The sequence below is a fragment of the Protopterus annectens genome, chromosome 15.part0 (assembly GCF_019279795.1).
Source record: "Protopterus annectens isolate FY-2018-M chromosome 15.part0, PAN1.0, whole genome shotgun sequence".
In the NCBI taxonomy this organism is placed as follows: Eukaryota; Metazoa; Chordata; order Ceratodontiformes; family Protopteridae; genus Protopterus; species Protopterus annectens.
This window is the reverse complement of record NC_056749.1, coordinates 45338715-45360040: the sequence shown is the minus strand read 5'-3', so window position 1 is coordinate 45360040 and position 21326 is coordinate 45338715. Positions and strand designations below refer to the sequence as shown.

General features: G+C 42.6%; 1 protein-coding gene across 1 annotated transcript in view; it reads right to left on the bottom strand.

Moving 5' to 3' along the window:
• CENPI (centromere protein I) overlaps positions 1-21326 on the bottom strand; it is a 2543587-nt gene that overhangs the window by 1119000 nt on the left and 1403261 nt on the right. The window contains exon 11 of the mRNA XM_044057225.1: positions 1965-2050. Within this exon, the coding sequence (XP_043913160.1) occupies positions 1965-2050 (86 nt within the window). The remainder of the gene's footprint in view (positions 1-1964; positions 2051-21326) is intronic.

Here is a 21326-nt window from a genome sequence, read left to right as displayed (position 1 = left end):
GAGAAAGAGTCACACAGCAAATACCCTGCACTGAGAAAGTCACCACAGCAAATACCCAGCCCTGAGAAAGTCACCACAGCAAATACCCAGCACTGAGAAAGTCACCACAGCAAATACCCAGCACAGAGAAAGTCACCACAGCAAATACCCTGCACTGAGAAAGTCACCACAGCAAATACCCTGCACTGAGAAAGAGTCAAACAGCAAATACCCAGCACTGAGAAAGAGTCACACAGCAAATACCCAGCTCTGAGAAAGAGTCACCACAGCAAATACCCAGCACTGAGAAAGAGTCACCACAGCAAATACCATGCACTGAGAAAGTCACCACAGCAAATACCCTGCACTGAGAAAGAGTAACACAGCAAATACCCTGCACTGAGAAAGTCACCACAGCAAATACCCTGCACTGAGAAAGAGTCACCACAGCTGAGATGAACAAATCCTTCAAAGAAAAGGCTTTCTTTCAATTTCAAAACTATATCCATGCTCCATGCAAAGATTGGAATGCTAGTAATCCTGAATAAAATTATAAATTACACTTCAATCTCACTAAGAGTCCTGCAATGAAAGACATTGGAAAGTGGCTATGAAAAGGCAATCTGGTAGTATATCACAGCTAATCGGCTTCATTCTGTGCTGTGACCGCTTCCCTCAGGCTCAGTTGGCTATTGTGCAACTCTGATCAGGTCCCTCGTTTACCCTTTAAAGGGATAGTTGCACCTACAGGTGCTACTCAGTTATTCATTTACACTTTCTGTGACGTATGTTATCCACATAAAGAAATAAAACAAGAGAGCTGTGCTGTTAAGCATCTGTGCAGCAGCATCTATTTGTCAGGGGGTGCAACTGAGGGCAACACTGAACACATTACTCATTAAGGTTGTAACCCCACCCCAGTGTAGATGGCATTGTCCGTGCTGAAGACTCACAGCTGAAAAAGAAGTGATAAAATACAGGGTACTGAGCAGCACCTAGTCACAGGCTGATGCTTTCCAGTTAGTCCATACACTTCTTCCCTGGCTTCATCTCAAGTCTTACTCTGCCACTACCTTTAGTGCACAATGTCAAACAGGAAAAGGACTGAGCTGCAGCCCAGGAACATATTTCTGTCTTCATCATTCTCCCCCCCTCAGTTTTGGTTTCTTTCCCAACATGCCCTTGTTAAGCAGGTTGTTTAATAATGCTTCAATAAATAACACTATCAAACTTGCCAGATAAAAAATAAACATCTGTATATTTTTCTTCTTTATTGCACTTATTTGGCTTCTACTCTTTATCAGCACTTAGAACATATTAAATTTCCAACCATTTAAATACAAAAGTGTTTTAAACCTTTACTAAAAAGGCTTACTTAAACGGAGACTTTCTTACTTTTAAAAAGATATAATTACTTACTGCTGCTTTTACGCATTCTTTCAAAAAGAGCACAATACATATTCACAAACATGCAATATTCAGCTCCATCTCATCATAAGCCATTCGGTTTGTATGTGTTGTTTAAAATAAATGCTGTTTTCACTTTTAAAAACACCCCTCTTTTTGACTTTTTAATTCTAGAGTAACTTGAGTACAGCAGCATTCGATTTACTGTTTCTATGAACATTTTTACACTGTATACACATGTACTCTAATTCTAGTTTTAACTTTTTATGTTATTTTTTGTATGTGCATCCTACAACACTAGCAAAGTATCCAAACCACAGGTGTGTGTGTGTGTGTGTGTGTGTGTGTGTGTGTGTGTATATATATATACTTTCAGGACATGTAATTTCCACATTCAAATATACCTACTTAGGTTTGTGCCATACACTTACTAATGATTGGGCAAAAGTGCTTGTTGATGCATTTTAAAGTTTTTCACTCCAATGAAAAAACTATAATTTATAATCTACACTGGAATATTTTAGGGAACATTAAGTGTGTAGGGTTACATATTCCAAGATCATTATTGAACACTTTACCTGCAAAACCTCTTGGGCTTGGAAAACTGACGTCAAGAATTCTCTGTATTGCTGTTCATTTTCTTCAGTTGCAATCCATGGAAATTCTGTGAAACAAATGCAAGCAAGAAAATCACAATTATACTATTTAAAAAGTATTAAGAAATTCACATAGCTACATAAAATCTTACAGCAGTTAAGAGGGCTTTATAAAGATTGTGCAGTAAGCAACAAGTGTAAAACTTTGGACAGTAGGTACTACGTTTATATTTTGCCATGAAGTAACATGGAATGACTGTACACTAAAAAGCCACTTCTTAAAAAACAAAGAAGAGCGTGTGTGTGTGTGTGTGTGTGTATGTGTGTGTGTGTGTTGGGGGCAGGGAGTTGGAGCCCTATGAAGTTCTTCTACGGAAGTTTTGCTAAAAAGATCAGTTTTTCTGAATGTAAAATGCTTAAACTATAACATAAAAAGGAACAAATTTGTAAAATCTGTTCAAGTTATCAGTTCAAACATCATATGCATTCAGGAAAAGCCTTTAGCTGCCGATAAGAATGATTTATGGTGTGCTGTAAAACTTTTAAGTATGTTCCAGTTGTATAATGCAAACACCCAATCTGACAAATCTGGATAACAAACTGGAAATGAATAAATTACACCGATGACAAGTTGGCAGAGTTGACTATTCTCTTTCAAAGATCTAAATATAAAATATCTACTTATGATGATACAGAAGACAGTCTGCCTTTTAAAACTAAACTGTTTAGAACTTACTTTCATTGCTGGGTCTCTATATGCATCCTTTGCTAGATATAACAATTTCTTAATACACTTTTCCTAGAAAGTCTGGATATAAACATCTTAATCTCAAAGGAAACATGCCAGACTAGATTATTTCTTTATTTATCCTGGATTACTGGATAAATGAATGGAAATGAATACATTTACAAGATTCATTTCTAACTCTGCTCCTATTATAAATACTCCAAACTTTGATATATGTTATAAGTGAAGTGATATTCATATAAAATAAAGGCTCCTTTCATATCTAGGAAATTACTTATCATTTTCCAGTTATTCTGAATAATACTTTTAATATTCTGTCTATTTACTGATTTTTTTAAAAACACAGTGGAAATAAAATCATTATTAGCCTTAACTGCTGGGTGCATTTCTGTCAATCTGTATCGTCAAAAATCAGAATTTCTTTTGGATTTAAAACTTCAATACATGTCCATTAATGACTTTGAAGGGTAAATTATTTTAGCAAATCTATCTGGCATAAATGATAATGATACTTCCATTTGCACATAAACATCTGCTAACCTTGACTGTCGGACTTCAGTAAGCTGTATGTTTGGCTTGTTGAATATACATACAAATTTGGAGAGCCCATCATTGAAGCCGATCGTGGCAAGCAGTGTTACTAAAATTGAGCCTACATCTAATTATGTTGACAAAGATTCTTTTGATTTTATTAGAAGTTTGAATTCTTTATTGGCAAATGACTGATTTACTGGTGACTATTGATGTACAATCTTTATACACTGTGATGCCTAACATTGGACTGAATGTTCAGGGGAGAACTATATTCTTATAAGACAATGCCCGATTCTCAACTGATTTTGATAATGGATTTCTTAGTTGTAATGTTAGGTAACAATTTTTTTATAGTTTGATTCATGATTTTTTGTTTGTTTTGTTTTTAATAGACAAATGGGAGGTACTATGGCACCTTGTTATGCAAATATATTCATGTTTGGTTGGGAAAATCAATTCATTCACAAATACGTCTTTTTATTCACATTTTTTTTTTATAAACACTAAACTTTTTTAGTATGGAGAGGAAAAAGAAGCTATATACTCACCATAACATTCCAACTGTGTTGTCCATTTTCATTCTTCCTCAACCTGTGGGTTTGGTTCCAATCCTCAGAACTGACTCGACCACTATCATTGCTCATGGTAACCAAAAAACTCTCGAGCTTTATCCCCTACCCACAATGTACCCATCCCAGTTACCTCAGATCGAGTTTGCTGGCATCTCAAGCTTATCCCCTACCCACAATGTACCCATCCCAGTTACCTCAGATTTAGTTTGCTGGCAGACCAAAGGAAATAGTTGTAAGACATTCAATAAGACTATATCTGGAACCGCAGTTATATACCAAGGATAATAATCTGCTAGTCATCCATTCCTCTAGAAATCCAAGGGTGCGGGGATTGGAGGGAGTGAGTTGAGGAAGAATGATAAAGGACAACACAGATGAAACATTATGGTGAGTACACAACTTCTTTATCTAATGTCGTCAATTTTCATTCTATCCTCAACCTGTGGGACAGAGTCCCTAGCTACCTTAGACCATGGGTGGACACAAGGAAGGATGTCCGTGAGCGCCATTGAACTGAATGATGCTCTTCCCCTGGAGCCCCGATCCAGTTTGTAAGGAGTATGAAAGTATGGGGAGCAGCCCAGGTCGCTGCTGCACAAATATCATCCATGGAGGCTCTAGATTGGAAGACAGCTGAAGTCGCCACTACTCTAGTTGAATGTGCTTTCAAAGGTTTCGATAAAGCAATCCCCAATATGTTATAGATTAAATAAAAGCAATCTGTTAGCCATCTAGCTAATGTCACTTTGTTCACAGGTTTTCCTAGTTTTTTGAGAAAGAGATAAACAGTCAAATTTTCTGATATCCTTTGTTTTGTGAACATAAAAAGTACTGTGTTGTACCTACCATAAATGTAGATGTTCGAGTGTCTATTACTGCTGCAGTCATCACACTTGGGTTATCCTGCCGTCAGGCGGTCCCCACAGTCGGCCGAATCCCAAAGTCTTGGTCCAGCGTCGGTTGTCATCGCTTCTTCCCTGACATCAGTGTGACAGGGGTATAAAAGAGGCAGCCGACGCCATTTTCTTCAGTTTTTCTTGCCCCAGATGTCAGGTGCCCCCAACTAGAAAGGCAATACACATAACTATGCAAAAACACCCTAGTAGATAAACAATAGTACTAGCTGTTAGTAAATACACCATATAGACATGCATCGAATTGAATGATGTACACTGAGTTATAACTAACACCCTGGTATGTAGAGGGGATGGAGGGAGGGTAACCTGGACTGCAGCAGTATATACACTCTAACATCTACATTTATGGTAGGTACAAAACTGTACTATGTTCATCGTGTTATACTGCTGCAGTCATCACACTTGGGTTGAATCCCAAAGCTATGGATGGGAGGCTGGTACTAAACTGGGATAGGCGAAGCTAGGATGCCCTGCAGAACTGCAGTGGCAAAACCAGCTCTAGTTTTTGAGTATAATGGAAGGTGGTAGTGCTTGGTAAAGGTGTGCACTGAACTCCAAGTAGCTGCCTCCAGGATGTCCTTGGTTGGAACCCCCCTGAGGAAGGCTGCTGAGGTTGCTGTAGCCCTGGTAGAATGGGGCCTAATATTAACAGGCACTGCTTTCCCATGGTGCGAGTAGCAAAAGCAGATACAATGTGCTATCCATTTGGAGATGGTCTGTTTTGAAACAGCCTTCCTTTGTGAACCTACAGCATAGGATACAAAGAATTGGTCAGTTTTTCTGAAGGTCTTTGTCTTATCCAGATAGTAACGTAGCTGTCTGTGAATGTCCAAAGAGTGAATGAGTTTTTCTCCTTTATTCTGGGGGTTTGGATAAAAGGTGGGTAAATGAATGGTCTGATTCAAAGCCACACTGGATACTACCTTTGGCATAAGGGTAGGGTTAGTTTATAAAGAGACTCTGTCCTGATGGAAAATGATGAAAGGTTCCACTGCCATGAGTGCCTGCAGTTCTGAGACCCTGCGTGCTGAGGAGATAGCCAGCAACAGAGCTGTTTTCCATGACGAGTATTGTAGTTCTGCTGAGAAGGCTGGTTCGAAAGGAGGCAGTGTTAATTTTTCTAAAATGAAGTTGAGGTCCCAAGCTGAAATGGCTGAAGCATGGATCTTAATGGATGAGAAAGAAAGGCCCTTATGTAGCATCTCAGTTAAGTATTGCAGTATTTGAGGAATGTTTGGTATCCCATAATCTTGGCCTTTAGCCTGGTTCCATGCACAAAATCTTTTCCATTTGTCTGAGTAAGTTTTTCTGGTGCTAGGCCTCCTGGCCTCCAAAATGACATTCAGGACGTCCTTTGAGAGAAGTGTTGATTGATAATTCAAGGTATTCTCCGTGCAGCTAAATTTAAAGTCCTGAGCTGACTGTGAAGGACCTGAGAGTTTTGCTGAGTTAACAGAAGTGGGAATTGAGGTAAGATCCATGGAGGGCTGTGAGTCAAGTTCCTTAGTAATGGGCGCCAGTGCTGCCGTGGCCAGTCCGGCGCAATGAGGATCATTTGTGGTCTCTCTGATCTGACTTTCAGTAATACCTTGGTCAATAGAGGTAGTGGTGGGAAGGCATAGACTTGTCAATGCTGTCCAACTGAAAGATAGGGCGTCCACTTTCCAGGTTAGGGAATGATAAGTCCTTGTGCAAAATTTCTGTAGTTGGCAGTAGTTGGGAGAGGCAAATAGATCTATGTCTGGGCGTCCCCACCTTTGCGTTATCATTGAAAATACTTGTGGTTGTAGTCTCCACTCGTGAGGATCTGCCATATTTCTGCTTAATTTGTCTGCCAATATGTTTTCCTTTCCTGGCAGGAATTGTGCTTGCAGTTGTACTTGGTAAGTCAATGCTGTGTTCCACATGGTCATTGCCTGTCTGCATAAAGGGTAGGAGTGTGTTCCTCCCTGTTTGTTTATGTACCACATAACAGTGGTGTTGTCTGTCCTTATTAGTAGTTGCCCTGGATGCAAGAGGTCCTTGAAGGCTGTCAGTGCATTTTGCATGGCTAGCATCTCCTTTTGGTTGATGTGTAGATGCATTTGTTTTGCAGACCATTTGCCCTGTATGCACTGTCCTGCCATGTGTGTTCCCCAGGCGTAGTCTGAAGACTCTGTTGTCATAGTTTGGTTTGCTGGAGGTAAGACAAAAGGAAGACCCTTGTTTATTTGACATGCTTGAGCCCACCATAGGAACTCTTTCTGAAGGCAGGGAATGAGAGGTATACTTGTTTCGAGGCTGTGCCTGTGTTGAGCCCATACACTTTTCAGGTACCATTGTAATTTTCTCATATGCAGCTTTGCATGTGGAACTAGTTGAATGCAGGATGCCATGAACCCCAATGCCTGCAGGATTTTCCTTGCAGTGAGCTGGGTAAAAGTTGCCATCTTTTCGAAGTATTGAGTCAGTTGTTTTTGTTTGTCTGGTGTGAGATAAGCCATCTGGGCCATTGTATTTAAGCTGGCACCCAGGAATATTATGTCTTCTGAGGGTATCAGTTTTGACTTCTCTTTGTTTACTGTGTACCCTAGGCAACTTAGTAGCTTTGTTACAAATGCCAGATGCTGTAATAGAATGTCCTTGCTGTCCGCTTGGATCAGGCAGTCATCCAGATATGGATAAATCTGTATTCCTCGTTGTCTGCAGTATGCAATTACTAATGCCAGGTATTTCGTAAATACTCTGGGTGCAGTAGATAAGCCAAAGGGCAATGCAGAGAATTGACAATGCGTTGTACCTGCCAAAAATCTCAGGTATCTTCTGCACTCTTGTCTGATAGGGACATGCAAGTATGCCTCTTTGAGGTCCAATGTTACCAGCCAAGATTCCTTGCCCAGCATGGGAAGAAGCTGCTATAGTGTGAGCATTTTGAATTTGGGTACCTCCAGGTATGTGTTTAGGATTGAGAGGTCTAAAATGGGTCTCCAGGCTTTGTCCTTTCTTGGTACTAGAAATAGTCTTGAGTAAAAACCTTGACCTTGCTCCTTTATAGGTACCTTTTGAATTGCTTTCATGTCCATGAGAGCTGAAATTTGCGTTTGTGCCTCTACCCATTGGTTTGGAGGCAGATTTGGCATGCCTCTCATCCGTGGTAAAGTGTGAAAATGAAATCTGTAGCCTCGGGTAATATCCAGAACCCATTTGTCCTTTGTTATGGTGCGCCAATTTTGTGGGAATAGAGCCAGTCTTCCTCCCAAAGGTGCTGCCAGGGCAATTTTGCTTGGCAGATGAAGAGGGAAGTCATTGCGTTTGTTTCCTGAAGGGTTGAGATCTTTCGTCTCCACCTCTGAGTTGCTGTATGCCATTGTCTAGGCCTGAAAGAACCTTGTGGCTGGCCTCAGCCCCTTGGGCGCCTGTACCTACCTCTTTGGGGTCTGTCTGATGCAGGAAAGGACCAGTTTTTTGATGGCCAGTTTCTGCTGAAACGAGGAGGTTGTACCTGTAAAGAATCTTTAACTGTCTGCATAGATTTTGCCTTTTCTTCCATTTTCTTTAAAACTTCCTCTGCTCTGACACCAAATAACACATCTTTCTGCAATGGAGCATCCAATAACTTTCCTTTGACATGTTCTGGTAAGGCTTGCTCTTTTAGCCAAGCATATCTATGAATTACAGATCCTGTGACAGCTGCTCTACATGAGGCTTCCAATGAATCAAAACCACACTGTAAGGTATGCTTTCCCACCTGTTCTGCTGCAAGCAGCAAATCCTGCATCTCTTTGAAATCAGGTTGATCTCTCTGAGGGATCATTTTCTGCTTTAACTGTGTAATCAAGTACTGCTGGTATTTTATCATGTGGAACTGGCAGTTTAAGGCCCTCATGGCCAAAGTGGCAGACGTATATACTTTCTTCCCCCATCTTTCTAATGCTCTGGAATCCCTTTCAGAAGTTAGTGGATTCTTAGCAGTAGAGGCCTTAACCCCTTTGGGACCCTGGGAAATGGTTTTGGGGTCTGCAACAGGGCTTTTATATAGAAACTTATGAGAATCAGGAACTCGGTAGTATCTGTCTGGTTTAGCTGGTGCAGGGGCTAAGGGAGTCTGGGTTTAGACTAGTTTCTGAGTAAACATCATCCACAATGTCTAAAACTGGAGGAATTGCAAGGGGTCTATGCTGTGGGAGAAGGAACTCACGGAGTCTTTTCTTAGAGTCAGAGTAATCTTGGCCTTCCCAGTGGAAGTGTTCCCTCATGGTGTGTAAAGTTTCCCCAAAAGAGTAGTCTTCAGGGAGGGAGACAGAGGGAATGGACTCTTCAGCATCTGAGTCTTCATAAGGAGGGAAGGAATAATCCTGGTCCTCAGAGTTAGCTGAGGAAATGGATGCTTGGTCAGAGGAAGGATAATAATCTTCCAATCTAGGCCTTTTGTCAGGAGGGAGTTGGGAACCCCTTATAAGGGTAATTAAATCCTCAGCCATCTTAAGCATCTGTTTTTTAGGCATAGGGGCCTGTGGGGGGGGGGTCTGTGGACCCGGTTTCCTAACTTTTAAGGGAGCTTTAAGTTTAGCATAAGACTTAATAGAGATAGCTGTCGGTTTGAAGACACCTTCAGAAACCGAAGGCCTGTCCAAAATCTCCAGATCACAGTCAGGGTTGGCGTCAGAGGGGTGAGATGGAACCGGCTCCTGAGGCCCAGCTGATTTGGTCTGGGAGGCCGTCAGAATTTCTAAATCAGCGGTAGTCAGGGGCTGCGTAGGCACCTCGCTGAAAACCGGAGAACCGAAAGCAGGCCTTGCTGAGGCATCGGTATCTGGTCTTGGCCTTGGTTGCCTGTCCTTATCCTTGCGTTTTTTAATCATTGCTGATGTCGGTTGTTCCGACGACATGCTATAGTTTAATTTTCTGCCAAAATAATGTCGGGTGAAATCCGCCCGATGCTTGATTGTACGTTTGTTGAACCTCGCACAAAACCGACAACCAGAGACGTTGTGGTCAGGGCCTAGGCAAGGAATACAATAAGAATGAAAATCCTTGAGGTATTTGCTTCCCACAAGAAATGCAATTATTGACTTTGTCTGACATCGGTCTGAGGCAAGAAAAGTTTCCCCAACGGGATACTTAGCTTTAGGGAAAACTTCGGGCTGAAATTCTATTCGAAAATCTGAGGAGCTTGCCGACTGGCACTTGCGAACTGCTTCTGCTTCGGGCACCGCATGGCAAGAAAGACTGAAGAAAATAGCGTTGGCAGCCTCTTTTATACCCCTGTCGCACTGACATCAGGGAAGAAGCGACGACAACCGATGCCGGACCAAGACTTTGGGACCACTTGACGGCAGGATAACCCAAGTGTGATGACTGCAGCAGTATAACACGAACATCCATAATTGTCTATGAACATTTAATAAGTGTAAGCAATATTCATCCTTATAAGCCAGTTTGGGGAAGAACACTGGTATTACACTATTACATCCAAGTGATGCCTCCAGGTGTATCTGCAGTTAACTCCTACTTATGCCTATAGATGTCAAATATTGTTTGTTCATATTTGCATCAATAATTCCAAAACCATGCTATGTACAAGGTTTTAAAGAATTTCACCATAAACCTTACAAAACTGCAAACTCAGTTGCATTAATATTTTACCTCTGTCTAGTGCAGGTAAATAGATATGAACTGTTGTTTTTATATTATTAATTTATTTAGATACAATTTTCACATTTTTCTAAATATCCCAACAGCCAAGTAACACAGACACAACTCCTCAGTCATATGAAATCTCTCAGCTAGATGAATAAAATGCTGCTGACAGTATGTGTGTTAACTTGAGTGGTTGCGGAGATATTGTAAGTTGTTTACAAAATATTACAAATTAAGAGATACTGTGTTACTGTGGTTTATAAAATTCATTTTAAGACCTAGAACCTAACGAACACTACCACTATAAAAATAATTTGTGCTGAAGAGTTTGTCATTTATACTTCTTTCTTAACCTCTGTGGTTCCGGAGATATGAACATTTGTTTAAATTTGAGGACATAATTAGATTCTGTCAAAAGGCTTGGGGTCCGTCCAATGGAATTTACAGTGCAAACTTCCCAAGTTCCATTGGAGTAAAAGAGTTAACAGTCTGATGATACTGACGTCTGAAACCACCGTTTGTAGAAAAGACCTTGTGAAAAATCAAATATGGTGCTTTACAAGACAAAGCTTGAATTTCTGAAATCTGTCTGGCGGAAGTTATAGCCACTAAGAAATCAGTGCTCCAGGACAGAAGCTTAAGATTACAATCTGCTGTCAGTTCAAAAGGAGGCTGTATAATTTGCTTGCAACACCAAGTTTAGATCCCAAGGAGGGGTTGGATCTTTGGAAGGAGGCTTTAAAAGAAGAGCACCTCTCAAAAAAGCTTTACAAAGTTTCTGAGAAGCAAGTGGAGAATCTTCAAATCCAACATGAAAATTGGATATAGCTGCTAACTGAACTTTAATAGTAAAAGATGAAGCCCCTTCATCGAATAGTGAGGCTAAAAATTCAAGAATCTTATGAATAGGTGATGAAAAAGGGTCAACCCCAAAACACAAACCTTTTCCATTTACTGATGTAAAGTTTACACGTAGATGGTTTGTGAGATGCCAAACGAATGTGTTGGACAGGGGAAGGGACCACAGATTGTCAGGCTATTAATGGACTTGGAGAAACCAAGCTGTGAGCTTGAGGTTCAAGACATCCAGGTGGATCATGCCTGTCAGATGTGACAGATCTGGAACCGGGTCCAGAATCCAAGGTTGGTGAATTAGATGAGGCCAAAGGAACGGGAGCCAAATCTGTCGAGGCCAATAAAGTGCAATGAGGATTAGTTTGCTCTTCAACCCGATTGCTTTCTGTAGAAACTTTGGAATTAGAGGAATCGGAGGAGAGGCATAAAGAAGACCAGAGTGATAATTGCAGAGAACAGCATCCCTTGGTGATTCCCCCATTAAGAAGGATTAAGACAAAGTAGTTGCTGCACTTGTTGCTTAGGGGAGAGGCGAAACAATTGAAGCAAGGCTGGGCCCATGGACAGAATATTCTCAACGACACTTTTGGATTTAGGGACCACATGTAAGGCAGGAGTATGCATCTGCTCAACTTTTCTGCCATCACACTAGACTTCCCTGGAATGTACATTGATATGAGAAAGCGGTTGGATGAAATTGCCTCCTGCCAGATTCCGAGAGCTTCTTGACACAAGGAATAGGAGATCTGGTTCCTCCTTGCTTGTTGATGTACCAAACTACTGACAAGTTGTCTGTCTGAATCACAATTGCCCCTGACATGACAGCATCCAGGAAGGCCTGCAAAACTAAAAACACTACTCTCATCTCTAAGACATCGATATTTAAGTTGGCCTTTATAGGGGACCAAGTGCCTTGGACAGTGTTCTCCAAATAGTATCCCCCCACCCTAACCGGGAAGCATCCGTGGTCACTGTGCCCTTGGTTTGAGAGGGTGTGAAAGGTCGGCCTTGTAGAATTTGTTCCTACGGAGTCCACTAGTTGAGATCTCTCTTGCAAATGCTGTTGATTGTAATCAAGGTTGACACTGGTTAGTATAATACTGACCTTTGCATTGCAAGCAGCCACTGTAAAATTCTCATGTGAAATCTGGCTAAGCGGACCAGAGTTTTAGCTGCCACCATGGATTTCAGGGCCTGTAGAATCAGACATGCAGACACTTTTTTGCTGTTGATTATCTTCATGATTTGTGATTTAATTTTCTGTAGTGTGGGAAGACTGGCTACTGTTGTCTTTGTGTTCAGTATGGCTCCTATAAACTCTAAGGTCTGTGTTGGTTTGAGTTGAGATTTTTCATAGTTTATGGTTATTCCCAGAGAGGAACATGCCCGGAGAACCTACTCTCTTGTCTCTAACAATTGATGCTTGGTCGGAGTGGCAATGAGACGGTCATCAAAGTACAGAAACACCCGGAATCCCAGCAATCTCAAGTGAGCCACTACTACTACTGCCATGCACTTGGTGAGCACCCTGGAGGCCAAGCTGAGACCAAAGGTCAGAACTCTGAAATGATCGTGACTGGCAACCAGACGGAAATGGAGAAAACAATCTGGATTGCTTATTCATAGGTGTGTACTAGGCTAATGGCCCTGGAGCCTTTACAAGCCTAGCCCATAGAGGTGCCCTGGCATCATGCCGCCAGATGTTACTTCCCAGTGCCTCTACCAAGTAGAGCCACTGGAGTGATACCCAGGGTGAACTTTCTATTTCCAAAACATTCATCAAGATTTCTCTTAAAGAGGGCCCAGTGAGGTGCTCTGCTTGACATGTATGTGAAGTCTATTCCAGTGCATGGGCAGTCTCTGGGTTATGAACCTGTCCCACCAGCGTGTTCTTTTGATTGTGGTAATGAGGTTGAGGTCTCTGGAGCGTGTAGTGCGGAGGAATTGAGATTTCTTTAGATGTAGCATTTCTAACAAAGCTGGGTCAGACATGGCTTTGTAAGTCAAGCAGAGATCGCCTCTTGGTAGAAGATATGAGACAGAGAATAGCTGGAGTTTTTTGAGTCTGTCCATGTAGGACATGTGTTTAAGGCCTAGGATCTTCTTCGTGAAGTACTTTTGTGGCCTTTCCAGCTGTTGCATGAATCTATTGAGGTACATAGAAAATGGGGCATTATACTCGATGACTGGCCTAATGAGGGAAGAGTAGAGAGAGATGATGACCTCTTTTTTCCCGGATGCAAAACGCTTGGAAGTGAGATGTGCGACAAAGAAGGACTTTCTGACCACAGTGGCAATGTGGTGGTCAAAGGAGAGGTTGCTATCAACCTGTGTCCCCAGATCTCTTATAGGTTCATAGGCTGGTACTAGGCTATTGGCCCTAGGGCCTATACAAGCCTAGCCATAACAATTTCCTGGCTATTTCTTCCCACTCTATTTACTTCCCTGGGCCCCTGTCTAGCAGGGCGACTGACATGATCCCCAGGGTGAATTTCCTTTCTCCCATCCAATCGTCAAGGTTCCTTTTGAAGAGGGCCAAGGAGGCGCTCTGCTTGACATGTATGGGCAGAGTATTCCAGAGTCTGGGGAGTCTCTGGTCAGGAACCTATCCCTTCCAGCATGTTTTATTGTGATGACAAGGTTTAGATCCCTGGAGCATGTGGCTCTTACGGATTGGAATTTCTTTAAGTGTAGCATGTCCAACATCTCTGGGTTTGACATGGCCTTGTATGTTAAGCAGAGATCGACTCTGAGTAGACGATATGCAACAGAGTATAGCTGGAGTTTTTTAAGGCGGTCAGTATACGGCATCTGCTTTAGGCCTGTGATTCTTTTAGTGAGGTACTTCTGCGGCCTTTCCAGTTGTTGCAGATGTCTTGAGAGGTACATACCAAATGGGGCATTGCATTCTATAATGGGTCTAATGAGGAATGATTACAGTGGGACAATGACCTCCTTTTTTCTGGATGAAAAGCCCTTACTGATGAGGTGTGCCACATAGAAGGATTTCCTGACTGTTGTGGCAATATGGTTACTGAAGGTGAGACCATTGTCCACCTGTGTCCCTACGTCTCTTATCACACTTTCAGTGTTTAGTGTACTGCCACCTATATGGTAATTCACGGGTACATGTTTTTTCCCAAAGGGGATAATTATACATTTCTCAGCATTGAGCTTGAGCCCATGGCTCTGGCACTAAGCATCTGTTTCTGTAAGGCCCTTTTGTAGAGTATCCACATCATTTGGGGATTCAGTAATGGCTCCCAGTTTGCAGTCATCTGCGAACTTTGTTACCCAGTGTCCCTTAATGTTGGCCTGTACTTCAAAGAAGTAGATGCCAAACAAGAGCGGTCCCAGGACTGAACACTGAGGTACACCACTTGTCACTTGTCTGGAGCTGTATTTGGAGTCAGCTACTTTTACAGTGTGGGTTTTGTCAGTAAGCCAGTTGGCAACCTGAGTGACGCAGGGATTAATGCCCAGCTTAGTAAGTTTATCTATGATTCCAGAGTGGGGGATGGTGACAAAGGCCTTGGCAAGGTCCAGATAGACTGTGTAGACTGCCTTACCCTCATCCATGGCTTTGGAGACTGATTCGAAGAAGTCAATCAGGTTCAGGAGACAAGATTGGCCCTTCACAAACCCAAACTTAGTGGGGTCCAGTGTTTGAAGGTTGCCAATATCTTTGTTTATAAGTTCCATGATAATACATTCCATGGCCTTGCAGATCTGGCTCGTCAGACTGATGGGGCAGTAGTTCCAGGGATCCAAGGTAGATCGCCCCTTGTGGAGTGGGACAACTGTAGCTGTGCACCACTCAGAGGGCACGAAGCCTGAGGTGAGGGTATGATTAAACATGACACTTAGTTGAGGTGCCAGTTCATTTTGTAGTTCATGTAGTACACAGCCCGGGAAGTCATCTGGTCCCATGGATGCTGTATTCTTAGCTTTGGAGAGTGCGTTTTTTACCTGTGTGGCCGTTATTACCGGAATTTGGCAATCTTCCAGTATTGAGATGGGCTGTTTAGGGGGTGAGAGGGGGGTGAAGTTGGCACTGAATCGATCTGCCAGGATATTGGCAACATCCTTGGGATTAGTATATTTAATGCCATTCTGTTGTAGCTCAGAGCAGATCTGAGCATTGCCATTTAGATTCTTGACATAGTTATAGAATGCCTTGTGGTTGTCTTTGGAATCTTTGGAGGATTTTACGAGCAATCTCAGCTTCCTACTGAGGCTGGTAAGGGAATTTTTTGCATCGTGGGATTTTCCTCTTTTCTGCAACAGTTTCTTCCTTTTGTTGTAAAGTTTGTTTATGGCAGGGAACCGACCAGATTGGCTTTCTTTTTTTGGAGTAGAGCATCTTGGTTCTATTTGGGATTGCACGATTCATGCATGAGTGGATGTGCTTGTACAGTGCCTTAGTGTTGGACTCAGCAGTCAAACTTTCAGTTCCCGCCTGCATGGGTGTCATGAAGTTTGTCACTTCTGACTTGAGTTGCATGAAGTTGGCTTTGGAGAAGTTTTTTATAGAAATTTCCTTACTGGGGAGTGGGGGTGGGATGTGGATGTTAAGGGTGATTAGCTTATGGTCTAACCTGACCAACGAGGGGGTGACCATAGGTGTGCAGCATCGGTTTCCCATGTTGGTAATTACTAGGTCTAGGATATTGGAGCCCCTGGTGGGACTATGGATTAGTTGATCCAGGGTGTTGGAATTTATGAATTCCAAGAACCGTTGGGCAAAGGTGTTGGTACACAAGTAGTTTTCCCTTATAACGCCTTCAGTGTTCAGTGGGCTCCCATCAATGTAATATTAGTAGGAACTGAGTTTGGGATGATGCATTTTTTGTCATTAAGCTTAAGGCCATGGTTTTGATACCAGTCACTGGTCTCGGTGAGGCCTATCTGTAGGATGTCTACATCACTTGGGGAGTTAATAATGGCTCCCAGCTTGCAGTCGTCTGCGAACTTGGTCAGCCAGAGTCCCTCCATGTTGGCCTGGACTTCTGAAAAGTAGATTCCAAACAGGAAAGGACCCAGGACTGATCCCTGTGGGACTCCACTTGTGACTGGTCAGCAGTCTGACTTGGAGTCCACTAGTTTCACACTGTGGGTTCTACCTGTGAGCCAATTTGCAACCCTAGTGATATAGGGGCTGATGCATAGTTTGGTGAGTTTAGCAATAATTCCTGAGTGGGGAATGGTATCAAAAGCCTTAGCCAGATCAAGGTAGGCTCTATGAACTACCTTGCCCTCCTCCACAGCTCTGGTGACCGACTCAAAAAAGTCGACCAGGTTGAACGTCATGATCTCCCAGTCACAAAACCAAACTGAGTGGGATCCAGAGACTGGAGATTCCCTACATCCTTGTTAATTAGGTCCATGATGATGCGCTCCATAGCCTTACATATCAGACTCGTCAGGCTAATCGGGCAATAATTCCCAAGGTCTGTATCCTTTCTGGAGAGGGATGACTAGCAGTGTGCCATTTGGTAGGGACAAAGCCTGAGGTGAGGTTGTGACTGAACAGGGTACACAGATGTGGTGCCAGTTCACTTTGTAGTTCATGTAGAACACATCCAGGGATATTGTCGGGTCCCATGGAAGCTGTATTCTTGGACGTGGAAAATGCAGCTTTAACCTGTGCTGCAGTAATGCTGGGTGCCTGGCATTCCTCCTGTACTGTGATTTTTCCTTTGGGGGGAGGGAGGGGTAAAGTTGGCACTGAATCTGTCGGCCAGTATGTTGGCAATATCTGTTGGCTCAGTATAGGAGGTAACATTGTGCAGCAACTCAGAGCAAATCTGGGTATTGCCATGCAGATTCTTGATATAACTATAGAAGGCTTTGTGGTTGTTTTTAGTGTCTGCCACAATTCTGCCTTCATAGCTGGCTTTAGATGTTTTGATGTGGGATCTTAACTTTTTGTTGAGTTAATAAGGGAGTTTTTCCAGTCTTGGGTCTTCACCTTTTTCTGAAACAGTTTCTTCCTTCTATTGTAGAGTTCATTAATGGCAGGGGACCACCAGATTGGCTTCCTTTTTTTTTTTTTGAAGGAGAGCATCTTGGTTCAGTTGGGTATGGCTAGTTCCATGCATTTATGTATGTGTTAGTACAGTGCATTGGTGTATGATTCGGCAGTCATGCATCTATTTTCCATTGACATGGAAGCCATGAAGTTAGCCACCTCTGTTTTTAGGAGCCCAAAGTCAGCTTTGGAGAAGTTTTTTATGTTGGTTACCTTTGCGGGTGGTGTGGGTGAGAAGTGGATTGCCATGGTGATTAGTTTGTGGTCGGATCTAACCAGGGAGGAATTGACTATTGGTGCAGAGCAACGGTTGGCCATGGTAGTAATAACCAGGTCAAGGATGTTGCTTTTTCTAGTGGGGGTGAGAATGAGCTGGTCCAAGGCATTGGAATTGATGAATTCTAGGAAGCGTTGGGACAGTGTATTGGTGCATGTGTAGAGCAGTTTTCCCAGTTGATGGAGGGGTAGTTGAAGTCATCTAGTACGAGAGTGTTGGGCTGGACCCCAATAGCTTCCAGGGTGCTTAGGAGCGTGGAGTGAGAGTCTTGGGACACGGTGGGGACATATAATAGGCTAAAAGCTGAATCGCCGTCTTACCCAATGTTAGTTCTACCTGAAGTATCTCAGATGCGTTATACTGGACTACTAGTCTGGAGGTGTGCATATCCTTTATGAATACGGAGACAACACCATCTTTGGAGCTTTGGTCCATGTTCTGGGGCCGAAAGGTGAGAATGAGTTATAGCCTGTAGCGCAAGGGTGCTTTCTGGTGCTTTAAACCAGGTCTCAGTTACAGCACAAATGTTCATGTTCTCCATTTTGAGGAGCGCTTCGAACAAGTGCAGCTTGAGATTTAAACTTCTAGCAAAGAGCAGCATGACCCTCAGATTGCAATTATTTATAGCTGTTACGGTGGTGATTTGGTCTTTGGAACATCACCTAAAAAGGCACTATAGGGGTGGGCAAGAGCCTTAGTCAGTATCCAGAAACCCAGGTGTGACAGATGCAGGCCATCTTTGGCAAAGCATCGAGGTCTGTCAGTCATGTCATGCCAAGCAGACAGATACTGGATCCTCTTAGAATGACGCCAGAAACTTAACCAATTGTTGAAGTCAATCATTTTCTGCTTGTACTGCGGTATCATTCTGGCGATGGTAGGATGCTGCTCAGGGGCTAGGGTCATACCTGCCTGGGCCACATAATCCAAGACATCCTCCATGTTTCTTTTCATGTACTCAAGGGAGGTGAGTCTCAGGTCATTCCAGCAATATGTACAGTGACAGACTCATACTTGTACTTGTTGTGGAGTGACGTGAGTGCGTGTGTTGTGTGTCAGATTCTGGCACCTGATAGACAGCTCACTATTACCTTCTCCTTATTCAGCCTAGTGAGTGGGACATCAGTGTGCCTCACTATCGAGTCACCTATGATTAGTGTATTGGGCAAGCTGTTTTGCCTTAGGGGCTTAGGTTGAGGGGCACACTGTGTAGGTGAGCTATGTGTCTTGTGGTTTGTGCTGTGTTGTGGTGGTTGAGTGTACTGTGGTGGTTGAGTGCATTTCTGCCTTGGAGGTCTCTGCTGTTTGGGTAGATTTCTATTGAGAGCCTCTGCAAAGGTGAGTGTGTGGTTTGTGTTTTTATGTGATAGCTGTGATTGTGGGTGTTCTACAGGGCTGTGTGTTGCATGTGGTGTGGTGCAGATGTTGACCTTCTCCTCTTGACCAGTTATTCCGGTCTTAGCTTGAGAGTGCATGGGCTTCCAGTTTGGATATACAAGTGCATCTCTCACAAGTCTGAGTGTTGGGAGGTAAGAGGAGAGGGTTATCTGTGTACATGAAGCAGTTGTCTGCCTTTGTAGGATAGTATGGATCCTGACTGTCTGTTGAGCATATCCAGTCGGCCTGTTCCAAAAATGGAAAAATGGACTGAACCAAGACCATCCGGAACTTTGTTTGTCGAACTGACTTGTTCAAAACACTGCGATCCAAAATTGTTCTCCAGTCCCCTGTCTTTGTTGGCACTAAAAAGAATTTTGAGTAAGTTCTGGATTTTCTCTGGTCTGCTGGGACTTCTTGTACAACAATGTTTTCTAGCAGTTCTTGAATTTGGAGTATTATAAAACACGAAAAAGGAAAATACACCAAAGGTCAGTCGTATCACTCAAACAGTGGTGCTAAAATAACAAAAAATGTGAGACCACCCGCCTGAAGGCAAAACAAAATTTAATAAAATGGATAAAAACAAGTAAAAACATATGAGCGCTTTCGGGATAAATTCCCTTCATCAGACAAAATACTGAACGAAACCAAGGACATTTAAACAAGAAGTACCAATCAAAATTCAATATTGGGGCCTCTGCCAATTCAAAACAGGTTTTATAGGTACAAAGTTAAAAAAGATAATATACCTTCCTACTTTCTTAGTATAGCTGCTGAAACACTTGCATATCCCATTAGCATCCTAATCAACCGTTCCCTAAAAGAATGCACAGTTCCCCAAATTTGGAAACAGGCATATATTATTCCTCTCCACAAAGGGGGCAACAACAATAACGTCACTAACTTTCGTCCCATAGCCATCCTGTCCCTCATTTCGAAAATCCTAGAAAAATGTGTCCAACTTCAACTCCTTCCTCATCTCCTAGACAATCACCTTATAACTCCCACACAACACGGCTTCAGACCTAACCACAGCACAATGACTGCCCTCCTCTCCTTCCTAGAAACGGTAAATAGAGCTCGTGATTCTGGCCTAATTGTTTCTACATTGCTACTAGACCTCTCCAAAGCCTTCGATACCATCTCACATAGCCTGCTCATTACTAAACTCTCAGAACTTAACCTTTCTTCATCCTCCTTGAATTGGTTCTCCAGTTACCTATCCAACCGAAATCAAGCAGTAAAATGGAAAAAAACTACCTCCGTTCCACAAGGCTCCATTCTCGGTCCTGTTCTCTTCAACATATTTATAAATGACTTCCACAAATCACTCCCTTTCTCAAACATCATCCAATATGCAGATGATTCAACAATCCTCTGCTCAGCCACCTCGATCACTACACTTCAAAAACTAACTCAGGATGCTTTCTCCACAACAGAGCAATGGATGTTAAACAACCACCTTGCTCTTAATGCCTCCAAGACCAAACTAATGATTTTTACTCCTTCTAAAGCTGATTCTCTCAATATGAATACATTTTCAATCATTAGCCAAAATAACTCACCCCTAGAATTGGTGTCAGACACCAAACTACTAGGGGTACAAATTGACAACCAACTTAAATTTACCTCTCGCCTACAAAAAAACATCAAAAAGACCCATCAAAAACTTGGTATGCTTTATAGACAAAATGCATACCTTACCTCTGCCACTAGAACAACTCTCGCTACATCCTTCCTTATCCCCTCCCTTCTCTATGGCGCCCCACTCCTAACTAATCTTCAATCCTCTCTCAAAAAACAACTTTCCTCTTGCTACAATAAAATTGCAAAATTCGCCACTAGCCACAAGTCTTCCACCCACCACTGTTTTTCCCTCCATAAACTAAAATGGCTAGAACTTCCCAATCAACTAACTTACACACAACTAACTCTAGCCCACAAGCTTATCCTTAATCCCTCCCTCTGTCCTTCCCTATCTTCTGTTTTTAATATGCACCTACCCAATAGAGTATTAAGATCAAACAATCAAAACCTACTCAAAGTACATAAACCTACTCATCCCCCAGGCAAAATCCTTCTATCCTTCAACCTAGCTCGCCTCTGGAACTCCCTTCCCCCACTCATCTGCACCACCACTAATCACGCTGCTTTCAAAAAATCCCTTCATACACACCTGACATCACAGTGGGAATGCTCCTGCTCCCACCCTACATAACCTACTCTTCACCTACTCTCATCCCTTCATGCTCTGCTCACATCTTTAAATCCCCCAGAAAAGTCCATAGAAATTATTAGACTAGTCCATATCCTTCCTCTTCCCCCACTTCATCAGGTCATTGTACCTCCTCTTCCTTCTAGTAACTTGTTCTCCTAACTACTCTGCATAAATGGATAAGCTCATGTTAAAT